Genomic DNA, 19,573 nt, shown 5'->3' with positions numbered 1-19,573 from the left:
TATTATAGTATATGCTATGAATAAACAAAACTACGGGTGTAGAGAGGGCTTTCCGGAGCGACCCGAGTGCAGACCACGTGTCTAACTACTCGTTGTGTTTTATACATGATATAGCGTAAAGTGTTTAGTCTGATAGGTTCTTATTCTTATTAATCATGAACATGATGTCAAAACTTACCGATCCCGGCGTGGGTTTTTTTTTTTTTTTAACCACGTGTGAAGAAGTCTCGAGCAATGGATACAATATACAAAGATGTTCGAAAGTAAAAAAAAAAAAAATTCGTCAAGGATTTCGACGTATTTCTTCCATCTGGGGTGAAATTTAATAGGTTGTGTTGCACAAGTGATTGTATATCGCAATTATAGATACATTAACCGCGTTAGTTTGAAAACAAAAATATCTCGATTAATATACAATATGTAGTACCTTTAATATCGTAAATTTCAATACAATACACAACTATCAAGAGCACAATCACATCTTCATGTAACTGTTGAAATAACAACAAGCACTTTTGTGTCAAAATAAAAATTTCGGTTTATTCTATCAATGATAAGCCAAACCATAAACATAACGATGAAAACAGTCTCTCACACACACACACAACATACGCACAAGTGCACGCATACACACACATACACTTCCAATGTCTCGTTTTGTCCAGTTGCCTGATATACATACACATGCTGATGCTGGTCAATAAGTTACTGAATTAGCATGATCTATATTTTATTTTAGCATCTGGTGGCATTATCACAATGACTGTGTAAAATGAAGCTAGGCAATAACTCATATTGCCCAGTTGCCCGACATACACACACATGATGATGCTGCTTCAAAACGTTACTGAATCAGTATTTGTAGCATGGATTATCACAGTGTGTACATTTACTTTGCAGTAAATATTCCCTGAATGTATGAAATAGACTTCAACCATTCCGACTCTTCTGTGGGTCTTCATTTGTTGAACCAACAACAGCCTCTGCGATAATTCCACTCCGGATGCAGCACCTTTCTTCTGATAGCATGTAGCGACAGCGACCACACACCTATTATATATACCACGGCAATGATACCGATTAAAACTCCATGAAGAGCGGTCTGTATCTCCGCATTGTCTCCACACTTTTCCTCCCCACCACCACCACCACACACCACCACTCCCTGTATAGCAGCAGCCCAGGCATACCCCATCGACATGATGATAATGCTTGTGACGTAGTGTCCATTCAGCTGGAGGAGGAAAACAATTGTAAAAAATACATTAAATCACAATTCAAATGAAAACATTAAAAGCGAAACACTTTTTCCTATGAACTCCGATGCATCTTCAATATCAATAAAATTAAGCATTTTTGGATCAAATTTTGTGAAATGTTCCAGTGTAGAAAATACGTGTCTCAAGTAGCTTGTGAAGAACGTTTTTGAATCGTAAGAGCAGGCCAATATATGAATAACTTACCAGTTTTTTCTGTGTTGTCTCGTCACTTGACATAGCGGCAAAAAATCCTAATAACCCAAACGCTATCGGCTGAAACATAATATTTTTGTACAATGTAGAGAGCTGTACATATTATTGTCAAATTAAATTGACAAATCTGTTTTAAATCCAAAGTAAGCGACGTCATCCAGACGTTTATAATACTCACACTCATTCCATACCAGATCCCGGTTAAAGCGGTAACGGGATACTTAGCTCCGCCGAGGTAAGCAAGCGAGAGAATGCCAACGGTAACACTGCCGATCCCCAGAAAAAGGGCCACAGCAGACATCATCTTGATGGAGGACAAAGCTCGCTCCTTTTCTAGAATAGTTCATCAAAAATTATATACAATGTATTTATGAAATACCTGTCTCCGTTTAGCGAACAGTGATATATCTCATAACTCCTATAAGCAATACAAAATAGATAGTTGGGCAAACACGGACCCCTGGACACACCAGAGGTGGGATCAGGTGCCTAGGAGGAGTAAGCATCCCCTGTTGACCGGTCACACCCGCCGTGAGCCCTATATCCTGATCAGGTAAACGGAGTTATCCGCAGTCAAAATCAGTGTACCAAGAACGGCTTAACAATCGGTATGAAACACGTCAGACAGCATTTGACCCAATGCCAGGTTGTACTGACGAACTAGATCGTTATAACGACCATAGAATTTGCGAAATGCTGACTTCAATCGAGACTGTTGAAATCCCTGTACCATCAACTTGTTTGTCAGTAGCTTACCTCGATTTAAAAACTGACTATACCCAGAACAAGCTCTTGCATATCGAATCAGTTGAGATATATAAACACCATATGCAGGTGATAATGGAATATTGCTACATAAATATGGGAAGTTGACGATGGAGAAGCTGAAATCATCCCGTTTGTCATACAGTTGAGTTGTCAGTTTGCCGTTAATGTCTACTTTCAATAAAATATCTAAGTATGAAGCAGAAGTGGACGACTCTGTGGTGTCCTTTATTTCGAGTCACAGGGATATATATATTCTAAATTAAGAAAATGTATATAGAAATCACATGTTGACATTTCAAATACAACACTTAATTTGCAGTGAATTTCGGATTTTATTTTACAACTTACCTTGTGGATTTACAGGCTCTGGTAGCGGTTTTTTCTCCATGTTGACCAGTTTCGTTTTGTAGTGATTTAATCGCTATGTTCTGTTTGTACGTGGAACAGATATCGTCTACCGGGGTATTTATGTGCTGGAGTGTGTCCTAGCTATTAACCTGTGTATTTTGAAATATGCACTGCAAGACGCATGTACTTGAATTGCGTAATAAAAAGTCGATAGACACCATGATATGGAGAAACATGTAAATAAAATACAAATCGGTGTGAATAGTAGGTACATTTCAACGTATGAAGCGCCAATCAACAGCAATAGTAAAATACGGGTTTCAAAATTCGGTTATGTTATTTTCAATAAATGTGTAAATATGTACATTATTAATCAGCTGGGCGAGATTCTGTGGAAAACGAAACTACAACAGATGTCTGTTTATATAACAATGTTATCAATGAGATTACTTGATTGTTAAGAGACTTGGATATATTATGCTCTGCTTTCTCTCATACTTTCTTTCATATATTTCTATGGTTTAGCAAGTACGATATCACTACTAAGCAGGGAGCAGTCAGTATATGGTTTGCTTTGAAATGCAGTTCCAAATTTATATTACCATTTTCGATGCTGGAAACCAGACTAAACTTTTGTAAGTATGATAAACTATGTTAAGATAATAATATCATTATGAGTATGACAGTTAGTAAGCAGTAGTTTAATTACACATCTGTCAGTGTGGCTGTGCTGCCTATAGAACATCTCGGTATACACATCACATCTCTCAGTGCGGCTGTGCTGCCTATATAACATCTCGGTATAGACATCACATCTCTCAGTGCGGCTGTGCTGCCTATTGAACATCTCGGTATAGACATCACATCTCTCAGTGCGGCTGTGCTGCCTATTGAACATCTCGGTATAGACATCACATCTCTCAGTGTGGCTGTGCTGCCTATAGAACATCTCGGTATAGACATCACATCTCTCAGTGCGGCTGTGCTGCCTATTGAACATCTCGGTATAGACATCACATCTCTCAGTGTGGCTGTGCTGCCTATAGAACATCTCGGTATAGACATCACATCTCTCGGTGTGGCTGTGCTGCCTATAGAACATCTCGGTATAGACATCACATCTCTCGGTGCGGCTGTGCTGCCTATTGAACATCTCGGTATAGACATCACATCTCTCGGTGCGGCTGTGCTGCCTATAGAACATCTCGGTATAGACATCACATCTCTCGGTGCGGCTGTGCTGCCTATTGAACATCTCGGTATAGACATCACATCTCTCAGTGCGGCTGTGCTGCCTATAGAACACCTCGGTATAGACTTCCCTGGGTATTTGCCTGTAGGACGCTTTGGTGTGGATATTTTGCCTGCTGGAATTTTATACCAAGCCGTTTTACTATTCATTCGGAAAAGAGATATCTCTAACTTTAAGAGATATCAAAGTTGAGAGATACCTCTTAACCTAGAGAGATATCTCTTTGACTTTAAGAGTTATCACTTTCATTTAAAGAGATATCTCTTTAAGATAAAAAGATTTCACCTTAAGTTAAAAAAAATATCTCTTTCCCTCTAAGAGATGGCTTTCTAAGATTTTGAATGAAAGGTATCTCTTAAAACAGAAAAGATATTTCTTTCCAAGTTCAAGAGAGATATTTCTCTAGTTGAAAGAAGTATCTTTCTTGATTTTTAAAAAAGTTTCTTAAATGCACAAAGATTCCTCCCCAAGGCGGAAGTGCGCCAAAATTGTGTTACATGGCAGAAGTTGGAAGTGTAGAAATGCAGGCATTTTCGGCTTTCAATGTGCACACATGTATGGGTGAAAAATACAAACATTTTATTAAAATATGAAAGGTGAAGATAACGAACAGTGATCAATCTCATTACTACTACTATAACCAATACAAAATAGAGAGTTGGGCAAACACCGACCCCTGGACACACCAGATGCCTAGGAGGAGTAAGTATCCCCTGTCGAACAGTCACACCCGCCGTGAGCCCTATATCCTGATCAGGTAAACGGAGTAATCCGTAGTCAAAATCAGTGTGCCAAGAAGGACCTAACAATTGGTATGAAACACGTCATACAGCATATGACCCAATGATAGGTGGTATTAGCCAACTAAATCGTTATAACGACCATAGAATTTGCGAAATGCTGACTTTAAACGAGACTGTTGAAACTCCTGCACCATCAACTTGTTTGTCCGTAGCCTTCCTCGATTTAAAAACAGACCATACGCAGAGCAAGCTCTTGCGTATCGAATCGGTTGAGAGATATAAACACCATATGCAGGTGATAATGGAATATTGCTACATAAATATGGGAAGTTGACGATGGAGAAGCTGAAATCATCCCGTTTGTCCTAAAGTTGAGTTGTTAGTTTGCCGTTGATATCTACTTTCAATAAAATATCTAAGTATGAAGCAGAAGTGGACGACTCTGTGTTGTCTTTTATTTCGAGTTCACAGGGATATATCGAATCGACATATGAATCAAAAACGTCGTCAATATATCTAAATGTCGTATTGAAAGCCACAGCAAGGGATTTTTTTTTCTCACGTAGAAGTTTTTGAATAAATTCTGCTTCATATGAATATAAAAACAGGTCAGCTAACAAAGGAGCACAATTCGTGCCCATGGGAATTCCAACAGACTGTTGGAAGACCTGATCACTAAAGACCACAAAAATATTGTCAATGATGAACTCCAGCATACCGGTATTTTTTATTTCAACTTCAGAGTATATACTATATTTTATTTACTTTGTGAAACAAATGTACTTGATTATCTGTGCAACACGGTAGATAAAATCCCCTCTACATGTTCAGCCATTTTGATCATGTACACTTATTACTTCATACGAAAGGCGAAGGTCCTAGACGGGAGTAACAATTGTTGTCAATTCATCAAGGTCATATCTTTAACTTTATATCTCTTAAAGTTAAAGAGACATCTCTATCATATTTTCTGAATAAGATATCTTTTTAACTTTAAGAGATATCTCTTTTGCATCCGTAAAGATATATCTCTTTAACTTAAAGAGATACCTCTCAAACTTAAAGATACATCTCTCAAAGTTAAAAATATGTCTCTTTAAGTTGAAGAGATGTCTCTCAAAGTTAAAAATATCTCTCAAAATTAAAGAGATATCTCTTTTTCGAATAAATAGTAAAACGGCTTGTCATTCAATTTTCATATTAGATTATAATAAAGATATCAATACTATAGTATAAGCTATGAATAAATATAGCTTTAAACTGTTAAATATGCATACAAAAAACTAGAGTTGTAGACGGGTTTTCCGAAGCGACCCGAGTGCTCACCATGTGACTGTCTTATTAGCATACCTCATGCTATTTTTCCAGCACTTCTTGGATCTGTCTATATCTAACTACTGGTGTTTATACATGATCTAGCATAATGAATTTAGTGTGGTAGGTCCATATACCTATGTCTACAATCGATGAACACGATTTCAAAACTTACCGATCCCATCGTTTTTTGGGGGTTTTTGTTGTTGTTGGGAGGGGGGTTGGGGATTTTTTTTTTTTTTTTTTTTTTTTTTTTTTTTCTCACCAGCGATGAAAACTCAAGTGAGCTTTTCTGATCGCCGTCGTCTGTAAACTTTTTACACGTTCGACTTCTTTTCCAGAACCACTAGGCCAATTATAACCAAACTTCGCCAAAAGCATCCTTGGGTGAAGGGCTTTCAAGTTTGTTCAAATGAAGGGTCATAACCCCCCCCCCCCCTCTCTCTCTCTCTCTCTCTTCAAAGGGAGCATAATCATAAAAACGCAAAAATAGGTTGGGGGTCATTTAAAAATCTTCTTCTCAAGAACCACTGGGCCAGAAGAGCTGAAATTTACATGAAAGCTTCCCGACATAGTGAAGATGCAAAAGTTTCTTAAAACCATGGCCCCCGGGGTTGGATGGGGCCACAATAGGGAATCAAAGTTTAACATACAAATATAATGAAAAAATCTTTAAAAATCTTCTTCTCAAAAACTACTGGACCAGGAAAGTGGAAATTTACATAAAAGCTTTCTGACATAGTGCAGAGTCATATTTCTTAAAAGCATGACTCCTTAGGAGTAAGATGAGGCGACAATAGGGGATCAAAGTTTTCCATACAAATATATCGGGAAAATCTTGAAAAATCTTCGTCTCAAGAACCACTGAGCCAGAAAAGCTGAGATTTTGCATGAAAGCTTCCTGGCATAGTGCAGATTCCAGTTTGTGAAACTCATGACCCCTGAGGTTTTGATAGGGCCATAATAGGGGATCTAAGTTTTATATAACTAATAAATAGACAAAATCTTTTTCAAAAATTTCTTCTTAGGAACCTTTAGGCTAAAGAAGTTTACATTTGCACAAAAGCTTCGTGACATAGTACAGATTGACGTTTGTAAAACTCATGGTCCCCGGGGGTAAGATGGGGCCACAGTAGGGGATCAAAATTTTACATAGAAATATATAGGGAAAATCATTAAGAATCTTCTTCTTAAAAATTACTGACCAGGGAAGTTTACATTTACATGAAAGCTTCATGACATAGTACAAATTCAATTTTGTAAAATTCATGGCCCCCGGGAGTAGGTTGGGGCCACAATAGGGATCAAAGTTTTACATGCGAATAGGAATTTTTTTTTAAAATATGATCCAAGGTGACTCAGGTGAGCGATGTGACCCATGGGCCCCTTGGTTGGTTTTTTTTTTTTTTTTTTTTTTTTTTTTTTTACCATATTGCCGGATACAGTATACAAAAATGTTCGAAAATACAAATTAGTCAAGAATTTTTACGTATTCCTTTCATTGAGGTGAAATTTTATAATTTATGTTGCACCTGAAGTGTGGATAGCTTGTTTGTATAGATTTTATATACATACCCCCCTTCTAGAAAGAAATTATTTTTATACAGAACCAATAATTTATCCAAAATATGTTATTTCCCCACCGATAACCTCGTAAGTCGTTCTGAATAGTCAGCTTGTACCTTCTGTAAGTTTTTAAGATGACCATGCAGGCCACTTGTGAGAGAAACTGACTATTCAGAACGACTTACGAGGGTGGTCAAATGCATGTAACATATATTGGATAAACAATTGGTTCTGTATGAAAATAATGTCTTTCTAGAAGGGGGGTGTAGTATTACATAAGACATATGAGCTATCCACACTATGCCTGTGATTATAGATACATTAACCGTGTTAGTTTTGAAAACAAACATATCTCAATTATTATTCTGTATGCAGTACCGTGAATTTGAATCCAGTACACAAGTATCAAGTTCATAAAATCGACTTCACGTAACTGTTGAAATAACAACAAGCACTTTTGTGTCAAAATAAAAATTTCGGTTTATTTTATTGAAAATAAGCCAAACCATAAAAATAACGATGAAAACAATCACACACGCATACACACATGGCGCACGCACAACATACGCACAAGTGCACGCATACACTTCCAATGTATCATTTTGTCCAGTTGCTCGACCTACATACCATTGCTGATGCTGGTGAATAAGCAACTGAATTACTATGATCTGTATTTAGCATCTGGTGGCATTATCATAATGACTGCAAATTTACTTGGCAGTAAACAAGCTGGGCTTCTAATTTTGTCCAGTTGCCCGATATACACACGCATGCTGATGCTGGTCAAAACGTTACTGAATCAGTATTTGTATCTAGCAGATAGTGGCATTATCACAGTGTGTCAATTTACTTAGCAGTAAATATTCCCTGAGTGCATGAAATAGACTCCAACCATTCCGACTACCCTGCGTTAACACTTCTGTGGGTCTTCATTTGTTGAACCAACAACAGCCTCTGCGATAATTCCACTCCGGATGCAGCACCTTTCTTCTGATAGCATGTAGCGACATCGACCACACGCCTATTATATATACCACGGCAATGATACCGATTAAAACTCCATGAAGAGCGGTCTGTATCTCCGCATTGTCTCCACACTTTTCCTCCCCACCACCACACGCCACCACTCCCTGTATAGCAGTAGCCCAGGCATACCCCATCGACATGATAATAATGCTTGTGACGTAGTGTCCATTCAGCTGGAGGAGGAAAAGAATTATAAAAAATACATTAAATCGCAATTCAAATGAAAACATTAAAAGCGAAACACTTTTTCCCTATGAACTCCGATGCATTTTAATATCAACAAAATTAAGCACTTTTGGATCAAATTTTGTGAAATGTTCCAGTGTAGAAAATATGTGTCTCAAGTAGCTTGTGAAGATCGTAAGAGCAGGCCAATATATGAATAACTTACCAGTCTTTTCTGTGTTGTCTCGTCACTTGACATAGCGGCAAAAATTCCTAATAACCCAAACGCTATCGACTGAAACATAATATTTTTGTACAATGTAGAGAGCTGTACATATTATTGTATATGATGTCAGTAAATATTACATGTATATGTATCGTGTACAAAATTAAATTGACAAATCTGTTTTAAATCCAAAGTAAGCGACGTCATCCAGACGTTTATAATACTCACACTCATTCCATACCAGATCCCGGTTAAAGCGGTAACGGGATACTTAGCTCCGCCGAGGTAAGCAAGCGAGAGAATGCCAACGGTAACACTGCCGATCCCCAGAAAAAGGGCCACAGCAGACATCATCTTGATGGAGGACAAAGCTCGCTCCTTTTCTAGAATAGATCATCAAAAATTATATATTTATGAAATACCTGTCTCCGTTTAGTGGTATACGATTATTGACTCCCGACTTAATCAATCATCTAATCAGCATGTTTCATTGCAGATGTCACAAGCCACGGAAACTAGGAACAATGAGTGAAACCATTGTGTTGCATTTCATTATTTAGGTTTATTAATTGAAAAGTATAGTTACGAAGTGCACAAAAGCAAATATTGTTAACTAAACAGTATAAAAAAAAAAAGACTAAAAATTTCTGGACTATTGCAGATTTGGATTCAGAAATACATGTACACGTATATGAAACTGTAAATTAAGAATTACTACAAAGTTTACATTTCGGAATTCAGTACTGATTTACTATTCAGTTCTGATTTACATTTGATATACAAAGTTTATGAAGTTTCACTTATATTTGTGAAATTGATTCGTCATAGATATATCCTCACCAAAATGAGTTTATGGTCGACAAATGCATGCAAATATAGATATACGCACGTCCATTTAACAAATATAGATATACGCACGTCCATTTAATGCATAGTGTAGCTTCACTTAAAATTCCGAGTTATTTTGTTACTTATCTATATACAGATTTCAATTTCCTCTTTACTTCAAAATTCAAGGATGTGAATGAAATAATGATTTAATGCTTTTGTGTCCAGACTGAACTAAATTGTCCCTAACATCTTATGAAAAGCATATAAATATAGGAGATCTGGTCGATTGATACTTGATAAGGGTCTGTCTATTGTGATTATTGAATAAAAACGTTTTGAAAACAAATGAATAAGAGAATATACAGTTTACACTACTGTATCATTGAATGAAAAATTGAATGTATACTAATACATCAAAAGAGTATAATTATCCATATTATCAAGAATCCATATTTTGTTTGTATATTGCTTTAAATGTATACGTATTCTAATTGAAGGGCATTATATATATATATATATATATATATATATATATATATATATGAAGTTGATTCGGTAGAAGGAATGTGTCATTCTGAAAGATTGTTGGTTTTTGTGTGTTTGGAATGTGTCATTCTGATTTTCATTATATATATCAATCAGTGAATTTGGTTTTAATTTTACAACTTACCTTGTGGATTTACAGGTTCTGGTAGCGGTTTTTTCTCCATGTTGACTAGTTTCGTTTTGTAGTGATTTAAACGTCCGGACCTAGCAGATACCGTCTATTTATTTGGTGGAGTGTGCCCTAGCTATTAACCTGGGTATTACGAAATATATGTCGCAAGACGCATGCGCTTGAATTGCTCTATAAAAAATCAATAGACACCATTATATGGTTAAAAAAGTAAATAAAATACAAATCGGTGTGTGAATACTAGTACATTTCGACATAGGAAGTGTTAATCAACAGCAATAGTAAAATGCAAGTTTCAAAATTCCGACATCTGTGCCATCGTTGCCAAATTTAATTTGACTAGATGTGTAAATATGTATACATATATTACTATTCAGGGCGAGGTTCCATGGAAGATGAAACTACACCAGATTGCTGTAGGCCTATATATAACAATGTTATCAATGAGATTACTTTTCTTAATTGTTAAGAAACTTAGATTTTTATTTCACAAACATGTTCTGCTTTCTTTAATAATTTTCTGTTTTAGCAATTTTAATTTCTTACTTTTAAACAATTCGCTAGCAGGGAGCAGTCAGCATATTATTTGCTTTAAAGTACAGTTATATGCCATATCAAAAATATTTTTCGATGTTGGAAAGCGGACTAAACTTTTGTCAGTATGATAAACTATGTTAAAATAATAATATCTGGCAATTTGGACATAGTATCCATTCGTATCTACAAAGTGTACTGGTCTATTCAATAAAAGGGAAAAGGTTGATTTTATGATGCGTATTTATGAAGTATTGACGTTCATGTTAGATGTGCGCAAGAAATAAAAAGAAAGGGAAAATATTAACATAAAGAACTAGAGTATGGGAATGGCAGCTCTGTTCTGTCTGTAGAACACCTCGGTTGTCTTCCTTGAGTCTGTGATTTTTTTCTGTCTGTAGAACATCTCGGTAGTCTTCCTTGGGTCTATGACTGTTCTATCTGTAGTTATTCTGTCTGTAAGACACCCCGGTAGTCTCCCCTGGGTGTGTAGTTAATCTGTCTGTAAGACACCCCGGTAGCCTCCCCTGGGTGTGTAGTTATTCTGTCTGTAAGACACCCCGGTAGTCTCCCCTGGGTGTGTAATTATTCTTCTGTAAGACACCCCGGTAGCCTCCCCTGGGTGTGTAGTTATTCTGTCTGTAAGACACCCCGGTAGCCTCCCCTGGGTGTGTAATTATTCTGTCTGTAAGACACCCCGGTAGTCTCCTCTGGGTGTGTAGTTATTCTGTCTGTAAGACACCCCGGTAGCCTCCCCTGGGTGTGTAATTATTCTGTCTGTAAGACACCCCGGTAGCCTCCCCTGGGTGTGTAATTATTCTGTCTGTAAGACACCCCGGTAGTCTCCTCTGGGTGTGTAGTTATTCTGTCTGTAAGACACCCCGGTAGTCTCCTCTGGGTGTGTAGTTATTCTGTCTGTAAGACACCCCGGTAGCCTCCCCTGGGTGTGTAGTTAATCTCCCTGGGTGTGTAGTTATTCTGTCTGTAAGACACCCCGGTAGTCTCCTCTGGGTGTGTAGTTATTCTGTCTGTAAGACACCCCGGTAGCCTCCCCTGGGTGTGTAGTTAATCTGTCTGTAAGACACCCCGGTAGCCTCCCCTGGGTGTGTAGCTATTCTGTCTGTAAGACACCCGGTAGCCTCCCCTGGGTGTGTAGTTATTCTGTCTGTAAGACACCCCGGTAGTCTCCTCTGGGTGTGTAGTTATTCTGTGTGTCAGACACCCCGGTAGCCTCCCCTGGGTGTGTAATTATTCTGTGTGTAAGACACCCTGGTAGCCTCCCCTGGGTATGTAATTAATCTGTCTGTAAGACACCCCAGTAGTCTCCCCTGGGTGTGTAGTTATTCTGTGTGTAAGACACCCGGTAGCCTCCCCTGGGTGTGTAGTTATTCTTCTGTAAGACACCCGGTAGTCTCCCCTGGGTATGTAATTATTCTTCTGTAAGACACCCGGTAGTCTCCCCTGGGTATGTAATTATTCTTCTGTAAAACACCCGGTAGTCTCCCCTGGGTGTGTAGTTATTCTGTGTGTCAGACACCCGGTAGTCTCCCCTGGGTGTGTAATTATTCTGTCTGTAAAACACCCCGGTAGCCTCCCCTGGGTGTGTAGTTATTCTGTCTGTAAGACTCCCGGTAGTCTCCCCTGGGTGTGTAGTTATTCTTCTGTAAGACACCCCGGTAGTCTCCCCTGGATGTGTAATTATTCTGTCTGTAAGACACCCCGGTAGTCTCCCCTGGGTGTGTAGTTATTCTGTCTGTAAGACTCCCGGTAGTCTCCCCTGGATGTGTAATTATTCTGTCTGTAAGACACCCTGTAACCTCCCCTGGGTGTGTAGCTATTCTGTCTGTAAGACACCCCGGTAGCCTCCCCTGGGTGTGTAGTTAATCTGTCTGTAAGACACCCCGGTAGTCTCCCTGGGTGTGTAGTTATTCTGTGTGTAAGACACCTCGGTAGCCTCCCCTGGGTGTGTAGTTATTCTGTGTGTAAGACACCCCGGTAGCCTCCCCTGGGTGTGTAGTTAATCTGTCTGTAAGACACCCCGGTAGTCTCCCATGGGTGTGTAGCTATTTTGCCTATAGTACATCTCCATATGGCTATTTTATCTGTAGAAAATCCTTCCCTGGCTCTAGATAAATGTTCCGCATCTAGGATATCTCTGGTATTTACTATACCTTCGTTGTTCTATAGTCTCATATTTTGTTAGATTCTACAAGTTGTCCCATACGTTCTATTCCAATAGGTCTGTCAAGTTTTTTGTAATGATGGGTGCCTTCTTTATTTTCAATTTCATTTTGAATGAAAGGGTTTGATGATACTAGCCTATGTTTCATGAAATTCAAATCAAGGATATCCAAAAATCATAATGAAGAACCAGAACTGTAAAACCGTGAAATGTGGGTTTAATCTCTAGATGAGAGGCTTTATTGTGTCAATACTTGAAGGGACCGCTTCAACAACACTTAATCTGTAGAGAAATCAAAGATAAAGAGCATTCTCGTGTGATACGAGCCCACGAACCCGAGATATCGAACCTGAGTGAAATCCGGGAAATTCACATTTCTCTTTATTTTTGCATTTCATTTTTAAAATCCTCATACATATCCTGATAGATAGTCTATCAAGAATCTGCAAGGATCCCTGAAATGGATTTGTTTTACCATTACAAAATCCGATTTTTTTGTGTGTGTTCAGTTTCTATTCGTTTTTAATAATCATATTTCTTTCCTATTCTTCAATGTAATAATATCCAGTGCATTTACAACAATAAAATAATTTTACGCAAGTATCGAAGATCTCAGGCTGCGGAATATGAAAAACATCATTCATTTTATTTTATTTTTTAATCAGACCACGCTGACGATATGCATGCATTTTGTACATCCCTTCAGGACAAACAGTTAATTGTGAGGTCATACTTTAAACCGAAATATCTTAATTGCTATTGTAAGCAAAATTAGTTAATAGAAAAGGATAACGATTTTAAAAGGCATTATACATTGTATATACATGTACACGTGTAAATGTTTGGAGATTCCAAAAGTCGGGACTCAAGTCCCATTGTCACCTCAAAAACTATAAAATACACTTTGTATCTCCATGTGAAATCCGTACTATACAATACACTCTGTCCTATAAAATACACTCTGTATCACCATGTAAGATTGCAATACACTGTATTTCAGTTGCAGATTTACGAACAATAACTTAATGGTGAGCGTGTCATCTGTGTATCGTGACAAAATCTTCGTTTTCTCTTTATCGTTTCTTCTCTCATCAATTGATGAGAGCAATAATCGAATTGAAGCGCGCATTAATTCATTTGATGATAGCAATAATTCATTTAATGCGCGCATTAATTCAGTTAAAGAGAGCAATAATTGAATTGATGATATCTTCATATGGAGAAGAAACGATAAAGAGAAAACATAGATTTTGTTACGATACACAGATAGCACGCTCACCATTAAGTTATTCTTCGTAAATCTGCAATTGAAATACAGTGTATTGCAATCGTACATGTATTTCTGGGTGGTTTTGTAATAGAATGTATTGTAAATTTTATTTCTGAGTCTATTGTAAACTTGGCAAACAATATGAGTGGAATTTAAATGTTCAAACCCCACTTTGTGTTGAAAGAATAGACCTACACTTTCACGATATTTACCGAAGATTGCAAATACCTAATTTTGATAAGGTTGGCATTTATCTGTGTTTCAAAAATATATTGAATGTTATCCTATGAACAACCATGCTGGCAATGGTTATCATTCTTGATTTTTCCAAAACATGCAAATTGTGCATGTGAAAACGTAAATACAATTGTCTTTCACATTAATAGACAATTTTTCATTGTGTATCATATAAGCAGTCATATGCACTCACTGACAGTGGGAAATTGTAAATGAGTAAAAGACTGAGTGTTTTTTCTTCTTCAAAATACATACAATTCCCAATAAAGAATCGGAGTCCATCTCCTCCCCACAAATACTGGTACACGGACTTTCCGAAATGTTTCTACGTGTGTTTAGTAACTGTTTACAGTGTCCAGGGAATGTAAACAATCCCTTATAATGATAAAATACCACAACACTTAATGCATTGTTTACATCAAATAAACCGTCAGCGTGCTGTGGTCATTTTAAAGTGAGGGTGTGGCATAAAAATGGCCTCGATCTTAGATTTGTCTGGAACTATATTGGAAGGCGTTCAAATTTGCGGAGTCAAAAGAATAACACAACAAAAGAACTATATAGTATAAAGTGTTAGATTAACATGTGCTCAGCATAATTTGTTTGATTTAAGTTTCGGTATTTGTTAATTATGATTAGCAATTCTAAATTTGTTAATTTTACTTTACGACTTTATACCGTTGTTCGCGACTGTTAATTGACACCTAAAGACTCAAATCATCGTCGATTTTGAATCAAGTTGAAAACTCTACTTCTATTAATGATAGTTTATAGATTAAAATCATCGTAAATACCGATAAAGTTGTGAACTACATTTTGCAGATGATTAACATGGTTTATCTGGTAGCTTTTTTTTCTCAATTTGATAAGCATCGTCTTGTATTTTCTATGTATAGTTTTCAATGTTGAATATAGTTTTAGATTGATAAGCTAGGTTTGTCATTCGTTAACTATAGAATACAATCGTTAATTATAATTACAGATTCTCTTTAAACTATAGTTTACGTCTGATAACAAATGTGGAACTAGATGTTTCTCTCATTTTTGTGAAATCGATGCGTCATAACGTTATTTCCAATGGAAATCATAAGAGCAGGGAGAGACATTTTCATTGGAAATAATCCAGCTAGGAAAACATTTCTATTTTTAACAATCAGCCTAAATTATACACTTCCAACAGTCTGGAATAGACGTTATTTCAACTGGAAATAATCCAGATAGGAAAAGACATTATCCAACCTAAATTATACACATTCAGTAACCAGGAATAGAAATTATTTCCATTGGAAATAATCAATCCTAAATTATACATTTCAATAATCTGGAATAGTCATTATTTCCACTGGAAATAATAAACCAGTTAGGAAAAGACAATTCTATTAATAATACTCCAGCTTAAATTATACATTTCCAGTAGTCTAGACTAGAAATAATTTCCATTGGAAATAATCCAGCTAGGAAAAGACATTTCCATTGGAAATAATCCAGCTAGGAAAAGACATTTCCATTGGAAATGATACAAAAAAGAAAATACACTTCCAGTGGAAATAAGTCAGGAAAAGACAGTGAGTATAATTCTTAGTCAAGAACAGACATATCAGTGGGAATAATCCAGCCAGTAATTATAGACACATCAGTGGGAATAATCCAGACAGTAATTATAGACATATCAGTGAGAACAATCCAGCCAGTAATTATAGACATAAGTGGGAATAATCCAGCCAGTAATTATAGACATCAGTCAGAACAATCCAGGCAGTAATTATAGACATATCAGTGAGAACAATCCAGCCAGTAATTATAGACATATCAGTGAGAACAATCCAGCCAGTAATTATAGACATATCAGTGATAATAATCCAGCCAGTAATTATAAACATATCAGTGACAGTAATCCAGCCAGTAATTATAGACATATCAGTGATAATAATCCAGCCAGTAATTATAGACATATCAGTGATAATAATCCAGCCAGTAATTATAGATATATCAGTGATAATAATCCAGCCAGTAATTATAGACACATCAGTGAGAACAATCCAGCCAGTAATTAGACATATCAGTGAGAACAATCCAGCCAGTAATTATAGATATATCAGTGATAATAATCCAGCCAGTAATTATAGACACATCAGTGAGAACAATCCAGCCAGTAATTAGACATATCAGTGAGAACAATCCAGCCAGTAATTATAGACATCAGTGAGAACAATCCAGCCAGTAATTATAAACATATCAGTGATAATAATCCAGAATGAAGACTAGAAGGAATCACCATCAGATACAAGCACACCAAGAATATTACTTCCTATCATACAGTTGGTTTAAATATTGGCTCAGAGGTTCAATATAACACCATGGGTATCGCATTAAACCTCCACAATGAGATGAGCTAAACATGAGCTTCACTTGAAACTACAGTATCTGGGGAAAATGAGCTTGTTGCATTTTCATTCTGAGGAAAGTTAACGGCCATGGACCTCTTATTGTGTACATTGAGGTTTATAGATCATTAGATGACAAATGTAACCATGTCACCTATTGAATACTTCTTCAGTAACACTTGTCTTGCTTCACACACTTCTGCAAAATAAGGATACCAATATCAGATATTTAATTTCCAAAAAAAGGAAAATGCAACACTGAATCATAATATATTTACTGTAAAAGAAACAATATAACACTAAATAATCATTTAATGAAGTTACAAATACATAAAATTCAGAGAAATGTAAAATGAATGGATTTCAAACGTTTTGTGCAATTTTAATACAACATTTCATTGTTTGTAGTCGATATTTATAAATGAACTACAGTGTTAACTGAAAATGTCTTACAATTAAATAAACATGAAAGTGCAGACATATTTCACATTATTTTCGCAAACTTTTGCTGATCCAAAACATATAAATCACTATAAAACTGAGCAGCTGGTTAATAAAAGGTTTAGGAGTTTGGGGTTTCTTAATAGCAAAATCTCAACAGCAAAATCAACTATCAAAAATACAATGTATCACTTAGAAACTTGTCAAAAACCTCATTGCAGTATTGCATTATACTCCTCTTTTTCTGTACTGCTAAAAATCTGTAATTCTGCACTCTATCATTCAAATACTCAAGAGAAGCAATCAGAAATCAAGGAGTAAACATAACATCAATCAAATTCAAAAACGGGTACAGATGAGGAGAGACAAGGAAATTAAAAACTCATTAACACAATTAACATTTAATATCATAAAATGAACACACAAGAAGAAACAATAGTTTGAAAATACATGTACTTGTTTTACCCGTCTAAGCACATTTGAATTTTACTCAAATCTAGTTAAAATATAGTTTGAACAAAAGCTTTTTTCTTTCAGAAAACATAGGTAACCCGCAGTACTCAGACCTGCTAATAATATATGCAAAACAGTTTACATGGGATGGGGTACACCCCAAAAAACACTTGCAGTAAACCAAACTTTGCTCTCCAAGTAATATGATCTAAATGCATACATACAAAACGTGCATTAAGTGTGTGACAAAATTCATTTTCTCCTTGTTAGACTATAAGGTCAGATTGCAACCACATCAATAAATGTTATTTGTTCAACAAGAGGGGAGGTAGATTGAGTTCTATACAACTAGTCTATTGATTGTCCACATTATAATCACCCTGATACGATTATTCAAGTCCAGGCTTGGATTTCTCATGAAAAAAATCTCAAACTTAAGTTTGAATTTTCCTCTCTTTGAGAAATCAAATTTAAGTAAAATCTCAGACATAAGTCCACGTTTTGACTTCAGATTTTTTTCTTCGAGAAATCCAGACCAGACTTCTATTACAAAATTCACATAAAACAGAATACTACATTTTACAGAATTTCCTTCAACTCTTTAAATAATGAATGCCATTAAAAGTATAATAATACCAGTCATTTTGAGTATGTCATACTGTGATATTAAATTCATTCTTCTAAGACAAAAAAAAAACCTTCCCAGAATGCATGATTCAGTAGGATACAAATTAAAGTTGAATTTTTTTCGAAATTGGAATAAAATTCACCAAAAAATAAATTGCCAAAAGAACTGGCTTCCCTTCATGAATGCCCTGTTAATTTCTATTTCAAATGGATGTTTGTGTCTTATTTTCAGCATGAAAACCTCATAAGCTACAAAACAGTTTATTCAACAGAGTTCATTTATGGAAGAACGAGTGTGTGAATTTTGTAATGAGGAAATTCAAATATGATGTATTTTGACCTAATATAATACAAATATCTTTAATATGAGAATGGCCCTCAATCCATAATGATGTGTATTCAGTTGAAGTATTAGTGCTAGACATCTTTATGAATTAAAATACAGGCTCCATACAAATTTCCAAAATATAACATGTTTTTGGCTATTCTAAATGAAACTTTGACCAAATGGCTATCATAATGTACAATGTGATTCATGATATACAAAATACTTTGAAAATTATGTCATGGTCATAAATTTTTAATCACAGTGCACTATCTTGATATTGGGTATGCCAAAAAGTGAGGATCGTCCACTTTGAAATCCATTGGGCCATATATAAACTATCCTTCAGGGAAAATCTATTCAATATGAGAGTTGTCTCATATGAAATACAAGAAAAACTTTCATTAAACATGGAATACTTCACATTCAGACTCCCAGAAGTTATTCACATGTTTGACTTCCACAACATCCTCTGCGGTACTTCCAATCAGGGTGCAGGGTGTTTTTGTTTCTGAGATGTAGACCCATGGAAGCAATGGCCAAAACATATCCGCAGAAAATGATGCCAGTTAGAATGCCATGGAGAGCAGTTTGAATCTCTGCATTGGTTCCACATTTCTCCTCGCCCAGAGCACAGGACACTAATCCCTGTATAGCAGAAGCCATGGCATATCCCATACTCACAATGACAATGCTCATGATGTAGTGGCCATTCAACTGCACAAACATAAAC

General features: G+C 36.3%; 3 protein-coding genes across 3 annotated transcripts in view; all 3 read right to left on the bottom strand.

The window, feature by feature from the left end:
* Positions 1–513: 513 nt before the first annotated feature.
* LOC125652070 (uncharacterized) lies at positions 514–2,747 on the bottom strand. The gene is made up of 4 exons (XM_048880994.2): positions 2,589–2,747; positions 1,651–1,805; positions 1,464–1,532; positions 514–1,234 (listed from the first exon to the last, which is right to left on the bottom strand). Exons 1-4 carry the CDS (start codon positions 2,626–2,628, stop codon positions 959–961), a joined length of 540 nt encoding a protein of 179 aa, XP_048736951.2. The 5' UTR covers positions 2,629–2,747; the 3' UTR covers positions 514–958.
* Positions 2,748–7,918: 5,171 nt separating this feature from the next.
* On the bottom strand, positions 7,919–10,658 carry LOC125652018 (uncharacterized). Its single transcript, XM_056166764.1, has 4 exons — positions 10,382–10,658; positions 9,109–9,263; positions 8,881–8,949; positions 7,919–8,662 (listed from the first exon to the last, which is right to left on the bottom strand). Exons 1-4 carry the CDS (start codon positions 10,419–10,421, stop codon positions 8,393–8,395), a joined length of 534 nt encoding a protein of 177 aa, XP_056022739.1. The 5' UTR covers positions 10,422–10,658; the 3' UTR covers positions 7,919–8,392.
* Positions 10,659–17,248: 6,590 nt separating this feature from the next.
* The window catches only part of LOC125652622 (tubulin-folding cofactor B-like), a 35,637-nt gene continuing 33,312 nt past the window's right edge, over positions 17,249–19,573 (bottom strand). The window contains exon 8 of the mRNA XM_048881964.2: positions 17,249–19,557. Within this exon, the coding sequence (XP_048737921.2) occupies positions 19,282–19,557 (276 nt within the window). The 3' untranslated portion in view covers positions 17,249–19,281. The remainder of the gene's footprint in view (positions 19,558–19,573) is intronic.

The sequence above is a fragment of the Ostrea edulis genome, chromosome 5 (genome assembly GCF_947568905.1).
Source record: "Ostrea edulis chromosome 5, xbOstEdul1.1, whole genome shotgun sequence".
Taxonomy (NCBI): Eukaryota; Metazoa; Mollusca; class Bivalvia; order Ostreida; family Ostreidae; genus Ostrea; species Ostrea edulis.
Note: the sequence above shows the minus strand (reverse complement) of the source record. Positions and strands in the feature narration are given on the sequence as shown.